At 33.0% G+C, this 22,492-nt stretch overlaps 1 protein-coding gene across 1 annotated transcript in view; it reads left to right on the forward strand.

Moving 5' to 3' along the window:
- LOC125071141 (protein obstructor-E-like) overlaps positions 1-22,092 on the forward strand; it is a 38,228-nt gene extending 16,136 nt beyond the window's left edge. The window contains exons 3-6 of the mRNA XM_047681234.1: positions 17,129-17,368; positions 17,651-17,839; positions 19,596-19,807; positions 21,049-22,092. Of these exons, the coding sequence (XP_047537190.1) occupies positions 17,129-17,368; positions 17,651-17,839; positions 19,596-19,807; positions 21,049-21,129 (722 nt within the window). The 3' untranslated portion in view covers positions 21,130-22,092. The remainder of the gene's footprint in view (positions 1-17,128; positions 17,369-17,650; positions 17,840-19,595; positions 19,808-21,048) is intronic.
- Positions 22,093-22,492: the final 400 nt, after the last annotated feature.

Raw genomic sequence — 22,492 nt, forward strand, 5'->3', positions numbered from 1 at the left:
TCATATTAATGAATAAATGCGCGTGAACAATGTTGGTAAAGCGTCGAGATCTTTACAAGATCTGATATTAATGAGCCTTCATTCAATCTGTCGTGTATCATTGTATGTTATCGGATGCTTGAACTATTTGTCACAAAGCGTTGGACCACCTGATGGTAAGTGATCACCACCACCCATAAACGTTGAAGTAAGAAATATTAACAATACGGTACCAACCTTGGGAACTAAAATGTTATGCTCCATGTGCTTGTAGTTAATGACTTGCTCACCCCATTGCTGCTGGTTGGCGGTAGAATATCTGACGAGTGGTTGGTATCTACCCATACGATATTACAAAAATCCCTACCACCAAGTCAAATTTATTCATGATTTACTCAGGAGAATTTACGGAAAAGTATAACTATTATAGAATCTATAAACCGAACCGGTGGTATTTTTAAATTAAATTTAATTTAGAAATATGTTGAATATGATTTTTTCCTAAAAGAACAAAGCTATTTCAAAGAATAGCACGCAAAGACCATATAAAGAGAGTTATTACTTCGTGCATTCGACTGCGAATTCCATGTTTGAGTTCAGAGGAAAAGAGTTGTACGTTTAGCAAGGCAGCTTTAGGCAATTCGCCTAAATTGAAATTCGAATATGGTACCACCTCGAAACTATCTTAATCTATCTTAATCAAAAATATATCAACTCTATATATTATATATGTATATGATAACTTGTATGATGATGATGATATGAAATATGATATTAGAATTTTGGGGAAGAGTTCAACAAACTTCCTTCTTATTAAAAAAAAAAGTGAAAATTTGTGTCTTTGCTTATTTATCAGTCATGCTCGAAAAACTGTACGAGATCTTTTAAACCGAAGTATAGAAATAGATTTTCTATCAACATAAATTGTTATATTTTAATTTACGACAAACGAAGCGTGCTGAACAGCCCACGAATATCCATAAACGTGAACTAAGCACGAAATTACGTATTCATTTGCGTAAGTTCAAGCCGCTTAAGTAATATTCTAAATGGAATATTCAGATAATAACACTATAGAGGATACGTCTTCCGCTTAAACCTTAAAGGTCATTTCCACAACCAATATAGTTAACAGTAATGAAAATCGAACAGCGTTACTAAACGATAAAGCCTGTTTTACAATTACGCTCGACACGAGTCGCTTGAAATCAGAAGATATTGCGACTTATGATTTAGGTATGTGATAAGTTATTGATTTTCATTTTTCTCGAAATTTCAATGGTTTAATGCTTTAGCATACGAGAGATGGAAGTCAAGACTTATACACGATGTTTTAATAACTATGATCATATTTTTTCTGTATTCGAACATTATATAAAATAAAAACCTTTGAGTTTCTACAGCCTAGAAGTCTGGGATATTATTTTCTGAAACGGTAGTTTTTTTGCATTGATTTGCAAAAAGTATGTTGCTTGTATATTGAATAAAGTAATTTTAATTTAAATATGTTAATCTTTAATCTGAAAAGGTCCAAATAATAGACTACGTTGATGCATAATCTGCTAATTCATATTTAAATAACCTACATTGAATTTTCATATGCTATATACCTTTTGCTTGGCTAGAGAAATAATATCGTGATACATAGACATATGTTTATATTGATGCGTGAACATATGTAAGGTTAACAAAAACTAAAAGTAGGGTACATAAGCACTGCAGATAAAAACATAAAAACATATCGTTTTTTTTAAGATATATTTTGGCGGACGATCAAATGGGTGATGGTAAGACCTTTAAGAAATATTAACCATTTCTTACATCGCCAATGCGCCACCAACCTTGGGAACTGTTGATGGGAAGATGTTATCTCCCTTGTGCCTCACTCACCCTTCAAACCGGAACGCAATAATACTGAGTACTGCTTTTTGGCAGTAGAATATCTGATGAGTGGTTGGTACTCAGACGGGCTTGCACAAAGTAAAACATCCACTAGAGGCATTCTGTAAGAAAAATGTTGCAACTCACCGTAGAACACGATCGTCAGTATCAGATATCATATGCGACATCGACTAAAATAATTATAAAATTTATAAGATACACGTATCAAAATGGCGTATCACCGTAAGTCAACTGTCAAAATTTCACAAGTGAGATACGTAATGAATTCTTACAGAATAACATTACATCGTATCTGCTATTAGAATAACAAAGGATATTTATTTTAAGTCACCAAATTTGAGCAATCTCCTTAATGGACACTTGGAGTAATAGCATTACGAAGCCCTCGTCATGGTATGTCCTCTTCCCGCTTCGTCATTTTGTCAAATAACACAAAGGAAAAAATGAAACTGTGAAAAATTGTTTTATGAAACAACGCTTTATATAATCACCGATGAATCGTGTTCGGAATTATTAATGTATTACTTTATTTGGGCCGTCGCTTTCATTGATATAGTCGTAATTAATAGCTCTAATAAATCCTTGAATTTTTTTTTAAGTATGGCCAGTTTATCTGTGGTTATTTTCATCAGTCGCAAAATATTTATTTACATAATTTAAATTTGGAATGAGTGACCTAATTGTAAGTGGTCTCCACCGGTCACAAGCATCGATACCTACTATGAGATATATTTACCAATCTGTCGCTAACTATACAATAGGTAGCAGCGCCATGATGGTATAGGTTTATTCTTCTGAAATAGACACCATGAACTTCGGTTACGATCCATATTTTTAACCCAGGACCAAAAGATAATATGTAAAATTATATGCTAGATTCAAAAACAAAGCCGGGGACACGGGTGTAATAGGAACCCTCAGAGGACACTTACAATATTATTTCCGGGTACAAAATTGGTACATATCGCTAATAACGTAACGCACTAATGAAATGGCCTCGTCGTCAAATTGAGTGCTTTCACTGTCTTTATATGCTTTAATATCAAAAAGTGATGTCGAGAGCGCGGAACACAGATTTCAATAGAAGTACTATCAATTTGGTATAGTATATATATAGTAATTCTGTCCGTCTGTTACTATTTGAAGAAGCAAGCTTGACTCCAAGGACTTTTTATGCCTAGCACCTCATGACAAACCACAAAATCTCGAGCGATGCCGTGAGCGATAACTAGTTATCTATGTTTAGAAAACTATTTGCCATATATTGGCAATAATTGGAACTACTATTTAATGCATACACAGACATACATACATATATGGTTACCGCTGCACAACAAACGTATTTTTAAATTTTTATCAAGTGTTGTTTTTTTTTTGAGGTTGTATATGTTTTTGCTTTTTATTTAATTAAAATAATAAATACATACTACACATCAGTTAACATATTAAATCATAGCAATACTATGACTTAATTACTATCTGCGTAGCCGCCTATCTATTACATAAAAAAAAACAGATTTTTAATAATTTCAATCTAATTTGTTTTTTTCATTTTCAAACCGAGGCTCTTCTGTCTGGTCACTTATTCTAAGGGAAGAATCGGGACTGAGAAATTAATTGATTACAAGTATTAATCAAGCTAATGCACAATGTTTCGACGTTTTTTACTGCTTGAATTAAAACTTCCTTTGTGGTTGACCTGGAAATAGGTCATTTTCATTTTGATGGACGTCCCTATATAATCGTTTATTAGTGACAGGGTTTTTTTTTACATCAACTTATTTTGAATTTGAATCAAGATCAGAATCATCACAAGATTTCTTATATACTTTTTATTTAATTTACAAGAGGTAACCGGTGATTCTAAGTTCAAATCTGGGGCAAGCATAACTGAATTTAGTGAAGGAAAACATCGAGAGAATTGTTGTGGATTAGGGTTCAAACCTTCTCTTCACCCTTTATAACTTTTAATCATCATGTTATAAGATTCATTAAATGTATATCAGTAGTTTTGAATATATATATATTTTACCTTAGTCGGTGGTGAGGCTTTATTAAGACCTCTTTTTTTAGTGAGTACCACCTACTCATCAATTATTGTAACGCCAAACATCAATATTTGATATTGTTGTTTGTTGGTTTGAAGAACAATTGAGCTGATCCTTTCCAAGGGAGATGGCACGTCCGTGATCTAAGGGAAGAGTTAATATTTCATACGACGTCAATGTCCATGACCAGTGGCCACCATCAGATGACCATTTGCCCGTCCTCCAACCCATATGATATGATATCACCCTCCTAACACAAAAATATTTAAGTTTTATATAATAATATAAATGTGTCAATTTTACATAAGAATATTTTTTTCTTGATTTTTATGTAATTTCATAATCATAAATAATATTCGTTGTATTTTGCAACTTCAAAAGGAAATCATTGGTGTCAATTTCCCGCCATTACTAGTATCTGTCAATTTCCATGTTACCAGTTTAAAAATTTCGAAATGTTATAATATATTTAAAAAAAAAAAATAAACCAAATAATTCTCATTAAATAATAATGATAAATTAATTTTCTCATATTTTTTGTATATTTTATTTGGTACGATCAAATCCAAACACAAATTCCCGGTGTTGTTATAATTAACAATATATCACTACATCTATAACAATTAAAGTGACAGAACCTTTGACGTAAATAAAAGCCACAAAAAAAAATCGTTTGACGTAAAGACAGAAAGACGCGTCGTATCGCTCTACTGAAAATTTGCATTCGCTTTTGTTGCTTCACTATAATGTTCCGAGCGCTCCATTTGCCTTTAGTTTTCGCACAACCACTCTGTGGAACCAGCTTTCGCCGGCGGTTTTTCCGAACCGATACGACTTGGGATTCTTCAAAAAAAGATCGTACTCCTTCATCATAAGGTGGTAATCACTTTCCATAAGGTGAGCCTCTTGCTCGTTTGCCCCCAGTTATATATCTGATACTGTAATATTAAATATAACAAAATTATACTTTTTATAACTTCTAACATTAAGTATTATAATCAGGTCGAGTCTTGTAAAACTAAGATACATGCTTTTACAATATACTCTTAAAAACTTATTTTTTTTGCCCTTATTAAGAAAAACATCACCGTCTTTATTTTGTACAAACTTTATTTTCTTTCAGGTTAATTTCATTAAAGTTTAAACATACAACTTTTAACTTTTAATTAAAATATACACGCCAGACAGTCCTAATACGTTATTCGGGCTAATATAGCAACTCTTATCATTAATTAAATATTACAAGAGACGAGAAAAATATATGTATAGGTTATATAAAAACCACGATATACATAAAAGCCTTTTCTCATGGTATATGTCCGCTACCCAATGGTATGTTCATAGAATTGGTACTGTATAATGTATTAACCATTCCTAACATCGCCAATACGCCACCAATTTCAAGAGCTATGTCTGTTGTGCCTGTGGTTACAATACCTCGCTCAACCATCAATTGGCGGTAAATATCACTGAATTTTCATTTGCTTAATTTGTGTTTATAATTCACCTCGTGCTCGGCGGTAAAGGAAAACATCGTGAGGAAACCTGCATTGGAGCATCGTAGTGGAATATTGTACAGTGGGAAATTTACAGGCTATTACTGTGGAAAAATATCTATTGAATGGGTACCTACCCAAACAGGCATCCACAAAGCCCTACCACCAAGTACGTAATTTGAAGAAAGTTTGGCCTTTCTCGTAAAAAGTGACAAGGCTTTTTCACTACAATAGGATATTTACATATTGTTTCATTTGTTTAACGTTTGCCTTTACAGATCAATAATTATGAAATAAAAATAAATTGAACACAGCCTATAAAAGCAGATTAATAAAAAAAAAGTAAAATAGAACTGAATATATTTGCCAATACTATATTGTTAGTTTTCAATTGTTGTGTAAATACACTGTTTTATGGTAGCTGTTCACACGGCTATCGGCAACTAAAAGCAGGAAATGGTATTCTATCTATAATATTGCACAAAACGTTAGTAAAAAAAACCGGGCAAGTGCGACTCAGACACGCGCACTGAGGGTTCTGTACCACTACACAATACTGAAAAATTTACCGGTTTTCGGATGTTTTATTATTCTAGGTCAATGAAAAGTACCCCATAGATTTTGATTCCCTATGCGAATGTATAGGAAAAACAACAAAAATGGTCATATCTTTTGATTGCGTAGAAAGATAGATAGCTCCAAGGGGCTGCAGACTCTCATTCTAAAACAGTTCTTAACGGACAAACAGATGGACTACAAAGTAATCTTATAAGGGTTCCTTATTTTCCATTAGAGGTACAGAACCCTAAAAGGTACATTAATGATCATGACATACATTTTTAAAACATCAATCATACGTTAAATTAAGATTGATATGAATTTAGGTTATAAAGTATTTTGTTTAAAATATAGGGTACACGATATTGTAAAAGTTATACGTAGCTGTTTTGACTGTTTTACATTTTAATCTTTCAAAGCTCAGATTAACAGACAAATCTCATTCGCCGTCAATCCATAAGTACAGTTAATTTATATAATAATAATTGTAGGTACTTGGTTGGCTGCCGATATGAGCCGAGATGGCCCAGTGGATAGAACGTAAATATTAACCGATGATTGCTGGTTCAAACTAAGGCAAGCACCACTGAATTGTCATATGCTTAATTTGTGTTTATTATTCACCACGTGCTCGGCGGTGAAGGGAAACATCGTGAGGAAACATACATGTGTCTAATTTCAACGAAATTCTGGCACATGTGAATTCACCAACCCGCATTAGAGCAACGTGGTGGAATAAGCTCAAAGGGAGAGGAGGCCTTAGACCTGCAGTGAGAAATTTACAGTCTTTACATGATATGGTTGGCTGCCGCATTGGTCTAATGACTTGATATAAAGCCACAGTTTCGAGGTTCAAGGTTAAACCCCAGATCGGACCAATGAGAAGGTTTTGGGTTTTTCTATCGAAAAGTATCAGTAGCAGCCCGAAGTCAGGAAGTTGGAAGTGTGTAACTAATATCTAGCAAAGCACGTGAAGCTAATTTGATCTTGCGCCTGAACTCCTTCTGGTCGTGTCGTTTTGGCCGTCCCATCGGAGTGACGGAATAGGGAGTACGACTGTGCTTGCACATACACTTGTGCTCTATAATATGTCGTGCGTAGTTGGCTGGTCTCCCATTAGATAGGATCACCCCGCGACTGAATCAGGTACATAGTGGTTGACCCTTGTGCAATCCCCGTATAGATATCATTAGATGTTCTATCGCCAAGCAGCAATACTCAGTATATTTGTGTTTCCGTATGAAGGGTGAGCTAGCCAATGTTACTGCCCAAGGGAGATATCGTAATTACCAAGTTAAGTGCATTTACAAAAAGATTGTTAATATTTCGTAGTTTCAATGTTTATGAACGGTGATTACAACTTGCCAAAATAATTACATCGGAAGAAAATTAGTTTCGATATCAGGAATCCGTTTCGAGAACAGGCATCGTCTAACTTTTTCCATGACATCTTTTCCCGAGAAAATCGGACATTTTCCTGCTAGTTGAATAAAGTCAGTCCACCGTGTTATTGGACTACCCGTATTCCGTTTATTCCCCGGCGTAAACTATAATGGATTTTAGGAATTAATAAAGCTCATTAATTTTGCGTATCAAATTGGAATCCTAATCTATCAATGTTTACCATTGAATATATCATCGGACACAGGCAGGTTTCACAATACGCAGTACGATATAACACAAGTTAGACACATGTCAATTAATTAATGCCTATACCAGTTTTAAACAACAACCTTCAAATAAAATTCTCATTTTTTAGCCAATGAATACCTAGGTTGATATTAGTCACTAAGAAAAATCACACAGTATCCGATTTTATCTTACGACTATCACACTATTGAAATAGAACCGAATGTTTCCACAATTCCCATCCAGTCTACCGTTTCTAATTACGAGACCACGAAATATATTTTCATTGCAAAACTATCAAGCTTTGTTTGTGAACAATAAACTGTGGGAGTCGCAGAACCTTGGTCCAGAAGAGAATGCCGAATTAATTAGGCTTACACGCCTTTATATACGACACATTAATGTGAGGTGGTGTACGTTAAAATAAGAGATGTTATCGATATATTTAAACCAAAATAATGCTTACTACTCGAGTAGCAGTAGTAGAGTAAGCGTTAATTTGGTTTAAATTTGGAAACGCGTTGTATCTTTTAGTAAAAGTCTTGCGTGTTGGTTTAGTCGTTCGATCAACAAAAACTTCTCCTCGTTTATAAGAATAGTATGGATGAAAAATCCGAATATTTTCTCAGTTGTGTAAATACAATTATGCAGGCGCCACATTCGCGATATAAAATAGTGCAAACAGTAACGTTCTTCTTCCGTTTCACGCAACTCGCGTTATCGGTTCCGATTCGATATTTGTAACGGCTTCGAAGAAACCTAAAAGATAAAAAATCACCTTGATTTACGATAGCAATAATAATAATGATCCGTATTAATGCCAAATTAAAAAAAAAACTATTAAAGGAAAACTTGCTAAAGTAAAAATAATACCTCTAATCATATGGAATGTATCCATCACTAACGTTACGTAAAAAAAAAAGTTGCACCTTTAAAAATTTGTTACCCTTATCACACCTAAAAAGTTTCACTTTAATTAACAAACGCATTAGCTTAAATTTATTAATTATAATAACATTTTATTAATCACTCGGTAACATCAAATTCAGACGAACAAAGTTTCGCGTATTATCTATACTTGATAACCCTTTCGTATTTGAGGCTTATTAAACTGACAAAAACATACGTTTCATCTCAAATTACATATCAAGATTATATCACACAGGTGTACGTAGTTTAAATTGGAATATATTTAAATGAAGGGCTGGAGCGCCCCATGACTTTGTTGGTTTAACTGTATATATTAAATATACTTTTTTTATCTCTTTTGAGTTCTTTATTTCATACATTAAAGTCGGGTAAATTGTAGTATCAGACAAAATTTCAATAAATAAATATTGGAGCTGGGGAGAGCAAATTTCAACAGTGAAACTCCTCAAGAAATAGTTCTGAATTTACATTACCAATATTTTAATAATAAAGTGTACATGAAGTTTTTTTTTTAACTGTAATATAAACAAATATTGTAACGATAAGGGTATGTTAGTCTTAATTAAAATATAATTAAATAAAAAACTAACTTCTCTTGAACCTTAAGAAAATAATATTATATAAGAGAATCTAAAAATAAAAAAATATAATAATTAATTTTGAGTTAATTAAAAAAAAAAAAAAAACCAATAAAGCAATATTACGATGTCATTTTATACAGATACGTCTCGTTTCTCGTCCAGTAGAGGACTTATCCATGAACAAAACGCCTAGCACCAAGATCTACGACCAAGTGGATTGGGCTTTGGGCAGCCGGTGGGCGTACCATCCACTCTTCAGATATTCTACCGCCAAACAGCGATATTTCATATTATTGTGTTCATTTCTAAGGTTGACTGAGCTAGTGTACTACAGGCACAAGGGACATAACATATAGTTCCCAAGGTTGGCGGCGTATTGGCGATGTAAGGAATGGATAATATTTCCTACAGCGCCAATGTCAATGGCCAATTGTGAAATCATGAAGCAGACACAGATGGGAATCTTCACTTGATACATTTTGTAGGTTAAAAGCTGTTTTGTGAAGTACTTATTCACGACAGAGAACTAAAACACGCATATGTGTGTAATTAATGTTGCACTCATGAACTTAGTTGTGTATTCTAACAGCTTTAAGTTTTGCAAAGTGAACACCTTAATATAAATACGAATATACAGTATGTCGCCTTTATTATTTTCATTTACGATGAGTTTCTACGCGCAGTTTCTACTACGAGTTGAGCGCAAAACATTCAGCCAAAACACAAGTAGTATAAGGAAATAAATAATCAAGTTTGAATGACAGAAGAGCTGTCTTCCTTTGTTTTGACGTTTATCGGCGCACTTTGAGATACGACCGTCTCGTTTGGCGTAACGGCAAACGACTTGACGCTCTCTTTTACCGTCATGCCCCCTTCGCCACCGTTCTCTGCCCCTTTGCCTTTATGTGGCTAGCTACTATATACTCCGTTATATTGCTATCTAATATTTTAATAATAACAAAAATATATTTCATATAATAAAACTTCGATGTTTTATATGTGCTGGGCACACGTGATGGCTATATTTTCCCTTTTATGGATTATCATTAATTATACACAAAATATGACACCTCGACTCTTAATGGATTATAGAAAGTTATTGGGTATAAATAAACCAAAACGTGAGAGACTAAAAATGAAAAATTCAAAACACAATTTAAATATCTTCTTCTGAAATTTGATAAAGATATTGAGAGACTATTTTCCAAACACGTTTTCCTGACACAGTTCGTTTGGTCGCGTCTGCATCGTTTAAGGGAATTAACTATAATATCGGAGAACGCTTTAGAGAATGAAATAAAAATAAAATTTTACACTCTCCACAAAGTATGCTTGGCGTCTGGAGCACTCTGATCTTTTCAACACATTTTGCAACAAAATTTCGATACGAATTTTTCGTTTCTTGGACTTTTTTTAAAGTAATGCTTAAAATTATATCATCGATACCAATTATGGTAGCGAAAATGGTTTTATTTATAAAAACTAAAAATATAAAAGACTTAAAGAAACAGCCGTTAAATGTTGGGCAACATTATTTTATTGAGGAATTTCGGAGCTTGTTTCATTACGCTACTCCAATAAAAGTTGTTCCTGAGTTTGAACCCGTAATATTAGCTTGAGAAACAAGACACACGTGTTATAACCATAGGGCTCTTATAGGTCACTACTTCTCACTCATTTTTTATACGTAAGTTTAAGCAGCTTTCATACTAATCAGGGAATCGGAATACACCGCACGTTGATCAATTAACGGCACATCCATGTTAGGTGATACAACCCATACGTGTGAACTAATTGTGACATATAAGGCGCCTATGTAGGAGGTCGTTGAACTCCTTGAGAAACTTGACATATAGCATATATATGGCGTATGCCATACCTTCAAGTAGAATAACAAATATAACTGACTAATCGTTACCTGCGGCTTCACACGCGTTTTATTGGTTGGGCATTGGTGTTAAGCATGAAGTAGCCTATGTCTTTTCTTGGAGTTCAAGCTTGCTTCATATCAAAACTTCATCAAATTCGGTTCAGTAGCTTAGCCGTGATAAAACAACAGGCAGACTGACATACAGACACTTTCGTATTTATAATCTTAGTATTGATTATAATGTTGCATAGAATAAAATAGCACATTTATGAATTTTATGGAAATTACACCAAAGAAATATTGAAAATTGATGTGCTTTTGTGTACGACTGTATATAATATAATTATTAATATAATATATTTTTTAATTAAGTTGATTTTAAATGTGACATCGGTTTTTAGGAGATTTGCCTGAAAAACAAGTTTCTAAATTTTACTTTGAAGGTTGTCTGTACTTCAGCTTTTACAAGTTTCTGATTTAAATTCTTCTGTGCAATGAATTATCAAATATATATATTTAATTTTTTTTTTTTTAATATAATGAGTTAAAACTTTTTGAATAATATGAGACTTATATCGATATGGCTTTAAAATAAAAGACAGCCATCAAAATAAGACCAAAGGCAACAACGATGTTTAAAAAAATATTTACATTCCAAAACAGGACAAATTATAAGTTGTGTCATTTTATCATTTGACTATTATGACGTCATACAATGACATAACAACCTTCTGAAATTTGATGATTCTTAATTTCATTCATAAAAAAAAACGATAGCCGTGTTTTAGCTATCATATTATTTAAGTTTTAAAAGGTCTTAAGTCTTACACGCCAATTAAACTTTCTCGCTAATATTTATCGCAATAAAATATCTCATAAATCATATAAACATGTTACAATAAATCTTCCGTTCAGCTTCCATTATCGTTCTTTTCATCTATTCGCTTTAAAAATCGCGTGAAAGCAAGGAAACGACAATTTTCTTGCTTCATCATCTTTTCGTGAAACAAGTTATAAACAGATGCGTTATGTAAACGTTTGAATTGTGTTTTTTTTTACTATTTTCAATTATTTTGAAGGATTTTTTTTTATGGCATTGGTTAGCGGACGAGCATAAGGGCCACCTGATGGTAAGTGGTCACCACCGCCCATAGACAAAGGCGCTGTAAGAAATATCAACCATTCCTTACATCACCTATGCGCCACCAACCTTGGGAACTAAGATGTTATGTCCCTTGTGCCTGTGATTACACTGGCTCACTCACCCTTCTAACCGGAACACAACAATACAAAGTACTGTTATTTGGCAGTAGAATATCTGATGAGTGGGTGGTACCTTGAAATAAAACTAGTTTTTAACGGATTTAATCCCGTATATTAATTATTTTATTTTAACATCCCGACCTTTCGAGCACTTTGCAGTGTTCGTGACCGTGACCACGAACGAATTTATTGAGAAAATTCCTAATATTAAACAGGATTTTATTTTACTTCATCGAGTTTGTGTGAGTCGTATTACACAGCTAATAATTGCAATAGTATAATAAATTAATTTTACTTTATTATTAAATAATAGCAACACTGTTGTTTTTTATAATAATAATAATTTTGTTATCAGTATTTAATGTATCCGGAAGTAATTATACAAAAAAAAAATCCACGTCACTGTATTTTGAAACCGACTGGTTCCTGCCAGGCAGAGTGTTAACACTTAATCCTACAGACAAACACTTTCTCTTTTATTTTCATCAATCAAGTTATAGACAAGTATGAACAAAAAATATTAAACGCACGGCAGAAATCAAATAATGATGTATGGATCTGATTTGACCACATATTGTCGTGTATCTTGTGATCAGTAGCTCTCAGTGATGCCGAAGTTAATAACACTCATCCACAACAGTAATAAACACATAATCCCTCCCTCATATGATCGTGTAATCTGCTTCACTGGAGGTAAATGTGTCCTTGGACTTTAAATTCATATGAATAAATATGTAACTGAGACGTGGCGTTATGTTTAAGATGATAATTTTTTCAAAGTATTATTAAGATAATATTCACGAGCAATATCGTATCTGTCGAATTATATTCATTCATTTTTCTATGTTATGTAAAAAATAGTTAAATCTACCGATATAGTTACGGGGAATTCGATTTATTATTGACTATGTAACTTAAGATTTATATTTTTCACTAGAACCTATTTCTATGCATTGTACCGAAGAAAAAAAATCTTTTTTTTATTACTATTTTATAAAAAGCAGACAAAACATAAATCCAATACAATCTTAAGACATCGTAAATGTTATATGCCTATCATAACCTCCCTTTGAAATGGAATACAGTACCTTAAAGCGCTCCAATAAAAACATGAAACTAGTTTTGCAACATCCGCTTATGACTTAAAGCGATCTAATCGTATTGTTATCGCACCGATGAGCGTTTTCTCTCACGACATTCCCTGTGCTCTCTCACGAAACACTAACAATGCGAAATCACGACTTTTAATACAACGAGACAATATCCCCTTCAGAATCTCTGTAATGTGTGATCATATTCTGTAATTAACTCATCTCTTTTAGCTGTGAGAGAAAGTTCTGAAAATTTGGTCAAATTAATATAAATAGGGTTTGCTATGTATTCATACATTGTTATTATAATGTTTTTTTACTTAGTGGCCAAATACTCTAGACTCTATACTGTCTAGATGTCATAACGGCATTCACAAACAAATATGGCGCACGGCTGCGTATGCTGTCAAAAAGACGTTTATAAATTATATTTTTCTAAACGAATAATTATTCATTATTTATTAAATCCATGTGTGTATGCATGTATCTTATTTATTCATTATTGTTTAATCTTATCACGGCTCAGTTTAAGCTTTTACCATATTCGTTATGTACGAATTCGTCTATTTTCAAAAACATGTACAAATCAGTAAATTCTACTAAAACTATACAAATGAGAACAAAAGGGACCCGCGTCAAGTTCTGACTTGACATATCCTGGGGCGACTTCATATATCCGGAGAGGAGGCTCTCACATGTCCCATGTCACATAAATTGACTGATGCTACGTAATAGTTTCCTGGTAATGAAAAGAGTTTACCTTCTATTGTAAGAAAAACTCCTTCGTAAAGCTTAACCCTTATCTGGCCACGGGTCGGGTTTGACCCACAGCAACGTCCTAATATAATAAATGTATAAGGGACTTTAACTACTAATTCGCTTGTTATGCGTTCAAGAAATAATCGTGAATTTTGCATTCAACTTGTCAAAGGTAAAGAAATGAACGAATGCGACAAAAATGGGTGAGTTGGGGCTCTCATTCCAATTCAAGTGAAGACGCAGAGTAGACCTTATAAACAACATATGTATACATTATAAAAATGTTTAAAAAGAAAATATTTATCATATAATATTAATTAAAAGTGTGCAGCAATTATTTGTTAAATTTATTTGGATATACGGAAAAGAAATAAAAAGAGTAACTAACGAGTTTCTTGCAGGTACTTCTCGGAGCCGGTGGTAGCTTGACGTTGAATTAAATCCTCAAGTACTGTAACATGACGATTCAGATCTACTTATATGAGCTTACTTGAACAATGAATTTTTAATATGCACCTTATTTCAATAACAAAAGCGACGATAATAGCCTGTCTTCAACAATAATTAAATAAATAAATTAAATTTATAAGCATAAAAAGCCCGTTAGTACATTATCGTTAGGTCAATTTATTTCCCTCGTAGGCAAAGGCCGTATAAAATATTACATAGATCAATGCATGCGTGTAATCGGCTTACGTAAAGTGACTTCGTCCAATCATTGGTAATTTATTTGCGAAGTATCAATAATATCGACCTATCACGTAACGTCATCAAATAGATTAGATAAACGCTTCAAAGAATTTTTTATCGTTCGAAAAGTAATTGAACCATACATCTAATGGCTAACGATGCATGACCGCATTTAAGTACCTTCAATTTTCTAGATTTTTACCGTTTGATTTTATTATTAACAGACACATCGATAAATATTTTATACATATGTGCTTGGTGGTAGGGCTTTGTGCAAGCCCTGGCTAGGTATCACCCACTCATCAGATATTCTACCGCCGTTGTATTCCGGTTTGAAGAGTGAGTGAGCCAGTGTAACTACAGGCACAAGAGACATAACATCTTAGCTTGGTGACACATTGGTGTGACGAGGCCTATTTGTACGTCGCCTACATATTACATAAATATATTTAATATATTTATATTTAGTGCACAAGTTTGTACGCAAATAGAGGCGAACTCTCTATTTTCTCACTCATTTAAGCCGATCGGGGGATGTATCGCTCGAACGGAAAGAGTTCAAGCGCAGGACAACAAACATAACGTAAATAATACAAAAGATATAAAACAGCTACTATACAGCTTTGAAACAACTTAAAAAATCTAAGCGTCACGGTTGAAGCATATCGAATTCAATTACGTTAAAAAAATTATCACGAAAATACAATTTATTGTCTAATTCGTCTGGACGCTGACGATTCGAGAAGCTCAATTGAATACGACTGAATGACTACGTTACTTTCCATCAAGACTCTGAACGCAATGAATTATTTAGATTATAAAAAAAGTTACTATAATAAAACTGAGATCAAATAAGGTAATTCAGGATGTACATATCCTTTTTATTTATAAAAGGTAGGCAGACCAACGGGCCATGTCATGGTAAATGATCAACACCGTCCATAGACATTGGAACTATAAAAAATAATTGAGAACTAAAACGTTATACCCCTTGTAATTACACTGACTCACTCACCTTTTAAATCGAAAAAATAGCTAACAAGAAGAACTTGCACAAGGCCTTATATATAAAAAATACATTACCAAGAAATTCCGTTCGAATTCCAATCAAATAAACGTCAAATAAATCATGCATATGTCATGAATCACATTGATGGTGGAGACATGCGAATTACTCGTCAATGCCACTTGAGTCTGAGTTGCATAAGTCGGAAGAGCTTTCACCTGCGCCGGCGCACCCGCTACATAACATAACATAACACGTTATGGTCATAAAGTAATGTTATTGGTTATGTTTGAACACGTACTAAAGATGATAATGGGCTTTAAATTGCTTGTAAAAATAAATTCTATTATAAATATTTATAATAGAACGTGGGTCATAAAAAATAATAGTTTTATATTGTTTATTATTATTTATTTATCATAATTATTTTAAAAATGTTAATATTTAAAATATAGGTATATATTTATTTAAAATAATTTATTGGTTATTTTAAGAAATTCCAATTAAGCCGAACTTTTGGTAGTAATGGGTACGAGGAAACGACATCAAATATGCAACATCTATGTATATATTCAGCTCTGAATCGCTTATATATAATATTTCGTGGTTAATAAGCGTGACAGTTGATGTTATCAATGACGACAACGCTCTACTCGAATAAGGCAACTCCATTCAGAGAAAGTGATTCAACTACTGATCCATTTTAAATGATTTTTTCTATTTAGAGGATCACTCCCAAGGTTTAAAATGGTTCATTTACTTGTTAAATCTAAAAAAATATAAAATAAGCTTGTACTCGCCACTCCGTCCTTGTTACATTCGTTTCTCCGATAGTCCCGTCATTAATTTACTATTATATTCTACAGGTATTTCCTATCAGATAAACTATCGTAGTTTTGTCGTAATGAGGTATCAAACAGACGAACATTACTCATTCATAATGTAAGCCTGATAAATAATTCTTGAATGTTTACTTGCTTCGTCCTTTGCTTCTATCGTGTCTCTCAAACATCAAGATCCTCTGATGAAATGTTTTCATGCGAAATCACGAAAGCAAATTAAATATTCCGTGTCTCATCATAATATTCGACGCCATCTTGTAAATGAGTTGCGTATTAATTGTTCATTATCTGTGGACGTTAATTGATTTTCGCTTCGAGTTGATCTTTTACTAAATTTCCTTCGAAGCTGTTAATTTATGCTCAATTTTAAATATTAATTATGAAATGGGGTGCAATTAAATTCCGAATATAATGAATAAATTTAACTTTAACTTAAGATGTGATCAATGACAAATAAATAAAATATCTTTTCCTTTTTCCGCAGCTCTCGTAGCCAGTTTAGCAATCGCCTCCTGCGCGCAAGTAGAAGATCCATGCAAGACAAAATCCAGAGTTGTAGCCGACGACAAATACTGTGACAAATACTGGGAATGTGATAGTGGTCAGGCTGTCCAGTATGACTGCCCCAACGGCTTGGTATTCGCGGGAAAGCATCGAGGAGTCACCGAGGGCTGCGACTATCCTTGGAGATCGAATTATTGTGAATACCCCAAAGTACAAATAAGTAAGTTACCAATTTTTTTTATATGTTAATATAATTCTTCTAATTTTTTTTTTTTATTACTATTATTACTCTTTGTTTGATTAATGCTAAATAAAAGGCACTTCAAATTATTCATTAGACGTTTCTAACGAAAATTATATGACTGTTATAATAATTGCTTAAATATTTCTTACTTCTTTATTTATTTTAGAAAACATAGTCTTTAATTATAATTAGTGAAGTCAAAACTAAAACAAATCGTTTCGGAAATATTTTTTTGATTCGTTAAGTTTCTTTTAACAGACCCGCCAATTGGTACGGAGCACTGTGATTGGTTGTATGGAATCTTCGGACATGAGACCTCCTGCACAAGATACTGGACCTGCTGGAACGGAACCGCCACAGAGCAGCTGTGTATCGGTGGTTTGTTGTACAATGAGAACGCCCACTCATGCGACTGGCCCGAAAATGTTGACGGCTGTCAAAAACATCGTAAGTAGAGCTTTATAAGAGTTCTTGCAAATACTGGCAAAGGTTCTACCTGTGCATACATACCAATAGTCCATTTTTTTTTTCTATTATAATTGTCTCCTAAATAAAATATTAAAAATATGATCGAACATAAAATCATAATACAAATAACTAAAGAGAAACCGTCATTATTCACCGTTCTTTTCGTCCGTTATACGTGCTGACGTTATTGGTTCGTTTACAAAAAAAACGTATTATAAGAACTATTCCATGAAATACTTATTCAATTTACTATTAATAAGTAAAATCATGGGACATCCAACACGAAGGTTATATAAGTTTCATGGAAATCCAACTCGTTTCTAATAAATAACCAAGGTCCAACCTTAGGAAGGTATAATGGTCTAATTTAATACAACATTCCGAATACCCAAGGGTGTGGATAAAAATATATATAATAAAATATTTATATTACGTCTATTTTAATTATAGCTTTCGCATATGTTTAAACATGCCTCATCGCCAATTTTCATAATCGGCGCTCTAAGTGGCATCCGTCTGACAACTTTCCCCCTAATTACTGAAAGCAGTAAAGCGGATAATAGCTTACGGTCAATGATTTATCTTCTTTTATAAAACAACTAGACATTTAGTAAATAAAGACAAATCGTTAAGAAAATCCATTATCAGATCCTTTTATTTTGTGTTTTACGGGCATCTTTATCTATTCGTAGTTGAGGTTACAGTTGATTTTCAACTTTGATTAATTATAAAATACAACTTTTAACAACTATAATTTTCATATTTAATATTCAGGATTTGAGTGCGATTTTATAAATAATAAAAGTCAATTTGCAACCAAAACGACACAAACGCTTGTAAATGTGACTCTTCTTTGTGACTTTACTACATATCTCATTCGTGTCTTTGTTACATTGTCACACAATATACTCCCCATTAACGAAGCCGTCGTTTCTTCGTTTTTTGACTTTTATTATATCCTGGAAAAGATAGAATAAATAAAAAATCACAGATATTCTTCATTTTGGAAAACAAGATGCTAGACTGGTCTGATTTGACAAATCATTCGGATGAAACTTAAGTCAAATTACATTATACATTGTACGTTTTTAAGTTTATTTGTTTAGGATTTTCCTGAAAATAAAGGTCCCATTTTTGTATATAAGAAAAGCGTTTACTTATTTTATTTACACACTTTTATGTTGTAATAGTCTTTAGGAGCAAACATCCCAAAATCCACAAACAAGATTGAAATAAAACTCAAGTCAGAAAAGAATGAGAGTCGACTTAAGCTACCTTTTAAAAATCAATTCACGTTCCGCAATCTTCGAGGGATCGAATGGTATAAACATTAAATTACGGATTCAATGCGATGAATCAACAATGGACATTGTTGGGCCTCTCAGAATTCCTTCTAAATTAATTCACGTTACTTCGGGCTTGGGCTCAAACTCAATGCCTCCATTCTACGTTGTTTTTAACAAACACTAACTAACTTATTGTTACGAGTTTAATTCAAATATAATTTCTGCTACGTAATGTGGTTCAATATTATTATTATTAGAAACATAAAATAGGCATACTTTAATTAGAATAATTTGCAAGAAATAAACATTTATGTGTTGAATTATGGAACTTCTTAAGTTTTTGTGAGCTGCTATATATTTCAAGCATTTATATATTTTTTTATTTAAATTAAGATTCAGAAAGTTAGACTAAAGCTTTAAATATATTTTATCTGTGGAAATTATTTCAGCTCTCTGTAATGAAGACCCCAACGGCAACGTGCCTCTCGGCAAATCCTGCAACAGGTACTGGCAGTGTCAGGGTGGTTACCCTCGTCTCCAACGTTGCCCGGCTATGCTTGTGTTCGACAGACGCTCTCTAAGATGTGTCGTACCACCTACTGAGGAATGTGACGTGCCAACCACCACACCCCAACCACAGGAGGAAGAAGATGTCAAACAGGTTAAACATTAATTGCAATATATTCATAATGAATTAAAAACGATTTAAATCAATCGTTTCTATTATTAAAGTCATTTAGGTAAACTGTGTGTAAAAATCTTCCAAATGTATATCCAGCACGTATTTGTTCACTTCGAACTTTTTCCTCAAGTTTAGAGAAAGCGTTTGCTTTTTACTCTGTATTCATATTTTATATCCATTTGTATCGTCTAGTTTTAAAGCAATTAAAGGAATATTCGGTTTCTTGAATGCAGGATATAGATATCATAGCCATTAGCAGAATGAATGCGCACCTGCGGCAAATCCCGAAATTGGTCCAGCCCATTGAACATCCTTTGATAACAGGCTTATAAACCAGACGCTACGATGACTATGTACGCTACGATCCGTTATGATATATTTATGTATCTATATATGCATATTTCTTGATCTAGTAGCATATTTACTATTTGTGATATGAAACAACAGATAGAAGACTAGAAAATACAAAAGACGCAATTAACGCCATGTAGGCAATAAAAGACAAGCTTTGATCTAAGCATTTGGACAAAATTTTCTATACGATGGCAAATACTATGTATAAATGTATATATATGTTAGAGATAATCAATTTACATGGGTATACGACCTCATTTATTGGAATGACGATAACACACAACGAGATTATCGTTTGATAGGTTGTTAGTGGTCAGACGTCATGTGAAAGAAATATAAGACCTATTTTGTTTCACAGCCGTCTGATGGAAATAAAAAGATTTAATGGTATGCCTGTCAGTATGAGTTCCTTTGTTGAGTGAGGCAATTTCCTTTAGCCTTTGTTGATCTCTTGGTCTTGGGACAGCGCCAGTGCCAGACGTACGTTCTGACTGAATTAGTAAAAACTACATGTCGGACGACAATATTGATCATTTAGACGGCTATCCATTTAAATCCGCGACATTTATTATATTTACGAGTCCGTTAAATGACTTTTACTATTAGTTATGTACAATTGCATGACTGCAGCACTATTAGCAATTACTTTTAGTAATTAAGGTAAGTAGAGCCGCAAATCACTGAACACTGATCGAAACAGACAAGGAACATAATAAGGCTTCATACTTGAAAGAAAATTGACAATATAAGGAAATTTTTAGGTTACTTATAAGGACAATATCTGCAGAGAACTGCTCAGTTGGATTGTTAGATCAAAATTTTGTCTAAAATTCTAATGTAAATAAAAATCTTCTTTTATTTTTCAGGGACAGCAAAATTCAAAGAGAACATCAAACAATGAATACCAAGACGGCCAGGGTCAAGGTCGCCAGAGGAACAGAAATTAAGCTCAGGTTCTAAATCTTTCTTAATACATAGCAATTTCAATGGGCATAATATTGAATCTAACATTACCAAATTATCCAACAGTTTTAGTTGATAGCATATTTTATATTTATAAGACTGCGCTTTTTGAGCAGTGATTGTTTATGATGTTCTTATCTGACGTTCTTATCCATTCCATTGGAAGTTGTGTTACATGTAAACCTAGCCTTATTTTTCATTATACTCTTAAAGTGAAAATGTCAATGCGTGTGTTCGTGTATGTCGTGTAAAGCACTAACTTTAAAATTTACATCAGCGTTAGAATATATTTTGCAATGATTGTTTTTTTTAGGTTATTAAATTTTTGCCTTTAGATGTTTATTCTCATTTTAGAGGTTCTTTTAGTGAACCTAATCATCAGATATTTTTTGACATTTAATTTTCATTCATTTTACAAATATCATTCACATTGATCTTAACAAATACGACAGTAAGGTAACGTCAGACTGTAATTATTTTAAATAAATTAGAAGAAATATAATTCACGCACACTCAATACTAATAAACATTGCATATCGGTTGAATATACACAATGTTTTCTCTTATTTTTGCAAATATCAAATAACTGATGTCAGAAAGAGAAGCATTATGAGACTACTTACGAGTTTGCTTGTAAGCATAATTCACCGCTGTACAAAGTTTTATAGCAAAGAGGCCGTATATATCACTCATAGTAAAACTCCTTCATTCTCATTCGGGAACAGTCCCACCACACTTTAAGCAATAATATTTATAATCTATTTTTATTACCTTTAATTAAGTAATATGTATTTTAGTGTTAGCTGCTGTATAAACTTAAATCTGTCAAAGAAATACTCATTTAAGCCTGTAAGTTACTCGTATTTAAACGTCTGTTTCATCGGTATAGTCAGGTTAGATTAAGTTTGTATTGTTCTAATTTTAAGATAATAAAGATATTTCTTAAACAAGTCTTTCATTTTAAACACACAAAGCCCGATAAATATTGGATACTTAACTGTCTTTGGATTATTACTATATATTTACTTTTTTTTTAAAGATGTGTTTTTATGGCGGACGGGCAAATCAAATATTATTCAAACCAGACCGAACTATCCAAGCCCGTTAGACTATACAAACTCTAAAGCTGTACTAACATTATAAAGCTGAAAGCTTGTTTATTTGTTTGTTCAACCAGACAATCTAATCGCTCTAATCTCAGGAACTACTGGTCTGATTTGAAAATAAATTTCTGATTTCGAAAAATCCTGATAGAATTGAACAATTCTAAAAGTTCTTAATGAATTTTGCAACACCATATGTTTATCTTTTAAGTTTGGTTCACTAAATAACGCATCATTCACGAAT

Source organism: Vanessa atalanta, chromosome 2, assembly GCF_905147765.1.
Source record: "Vanessa atalanta chromosome 2, ilVanAtal1.2, whole genome shotgun sequence".
NCBI classification, from domain to species: domain Eukaryota; kingdom Metazoa; phylum Arthropoda; class Insecta; order Lepidoptera; family Nymphalidae; genus Vanessa; species Vanessa atalanta.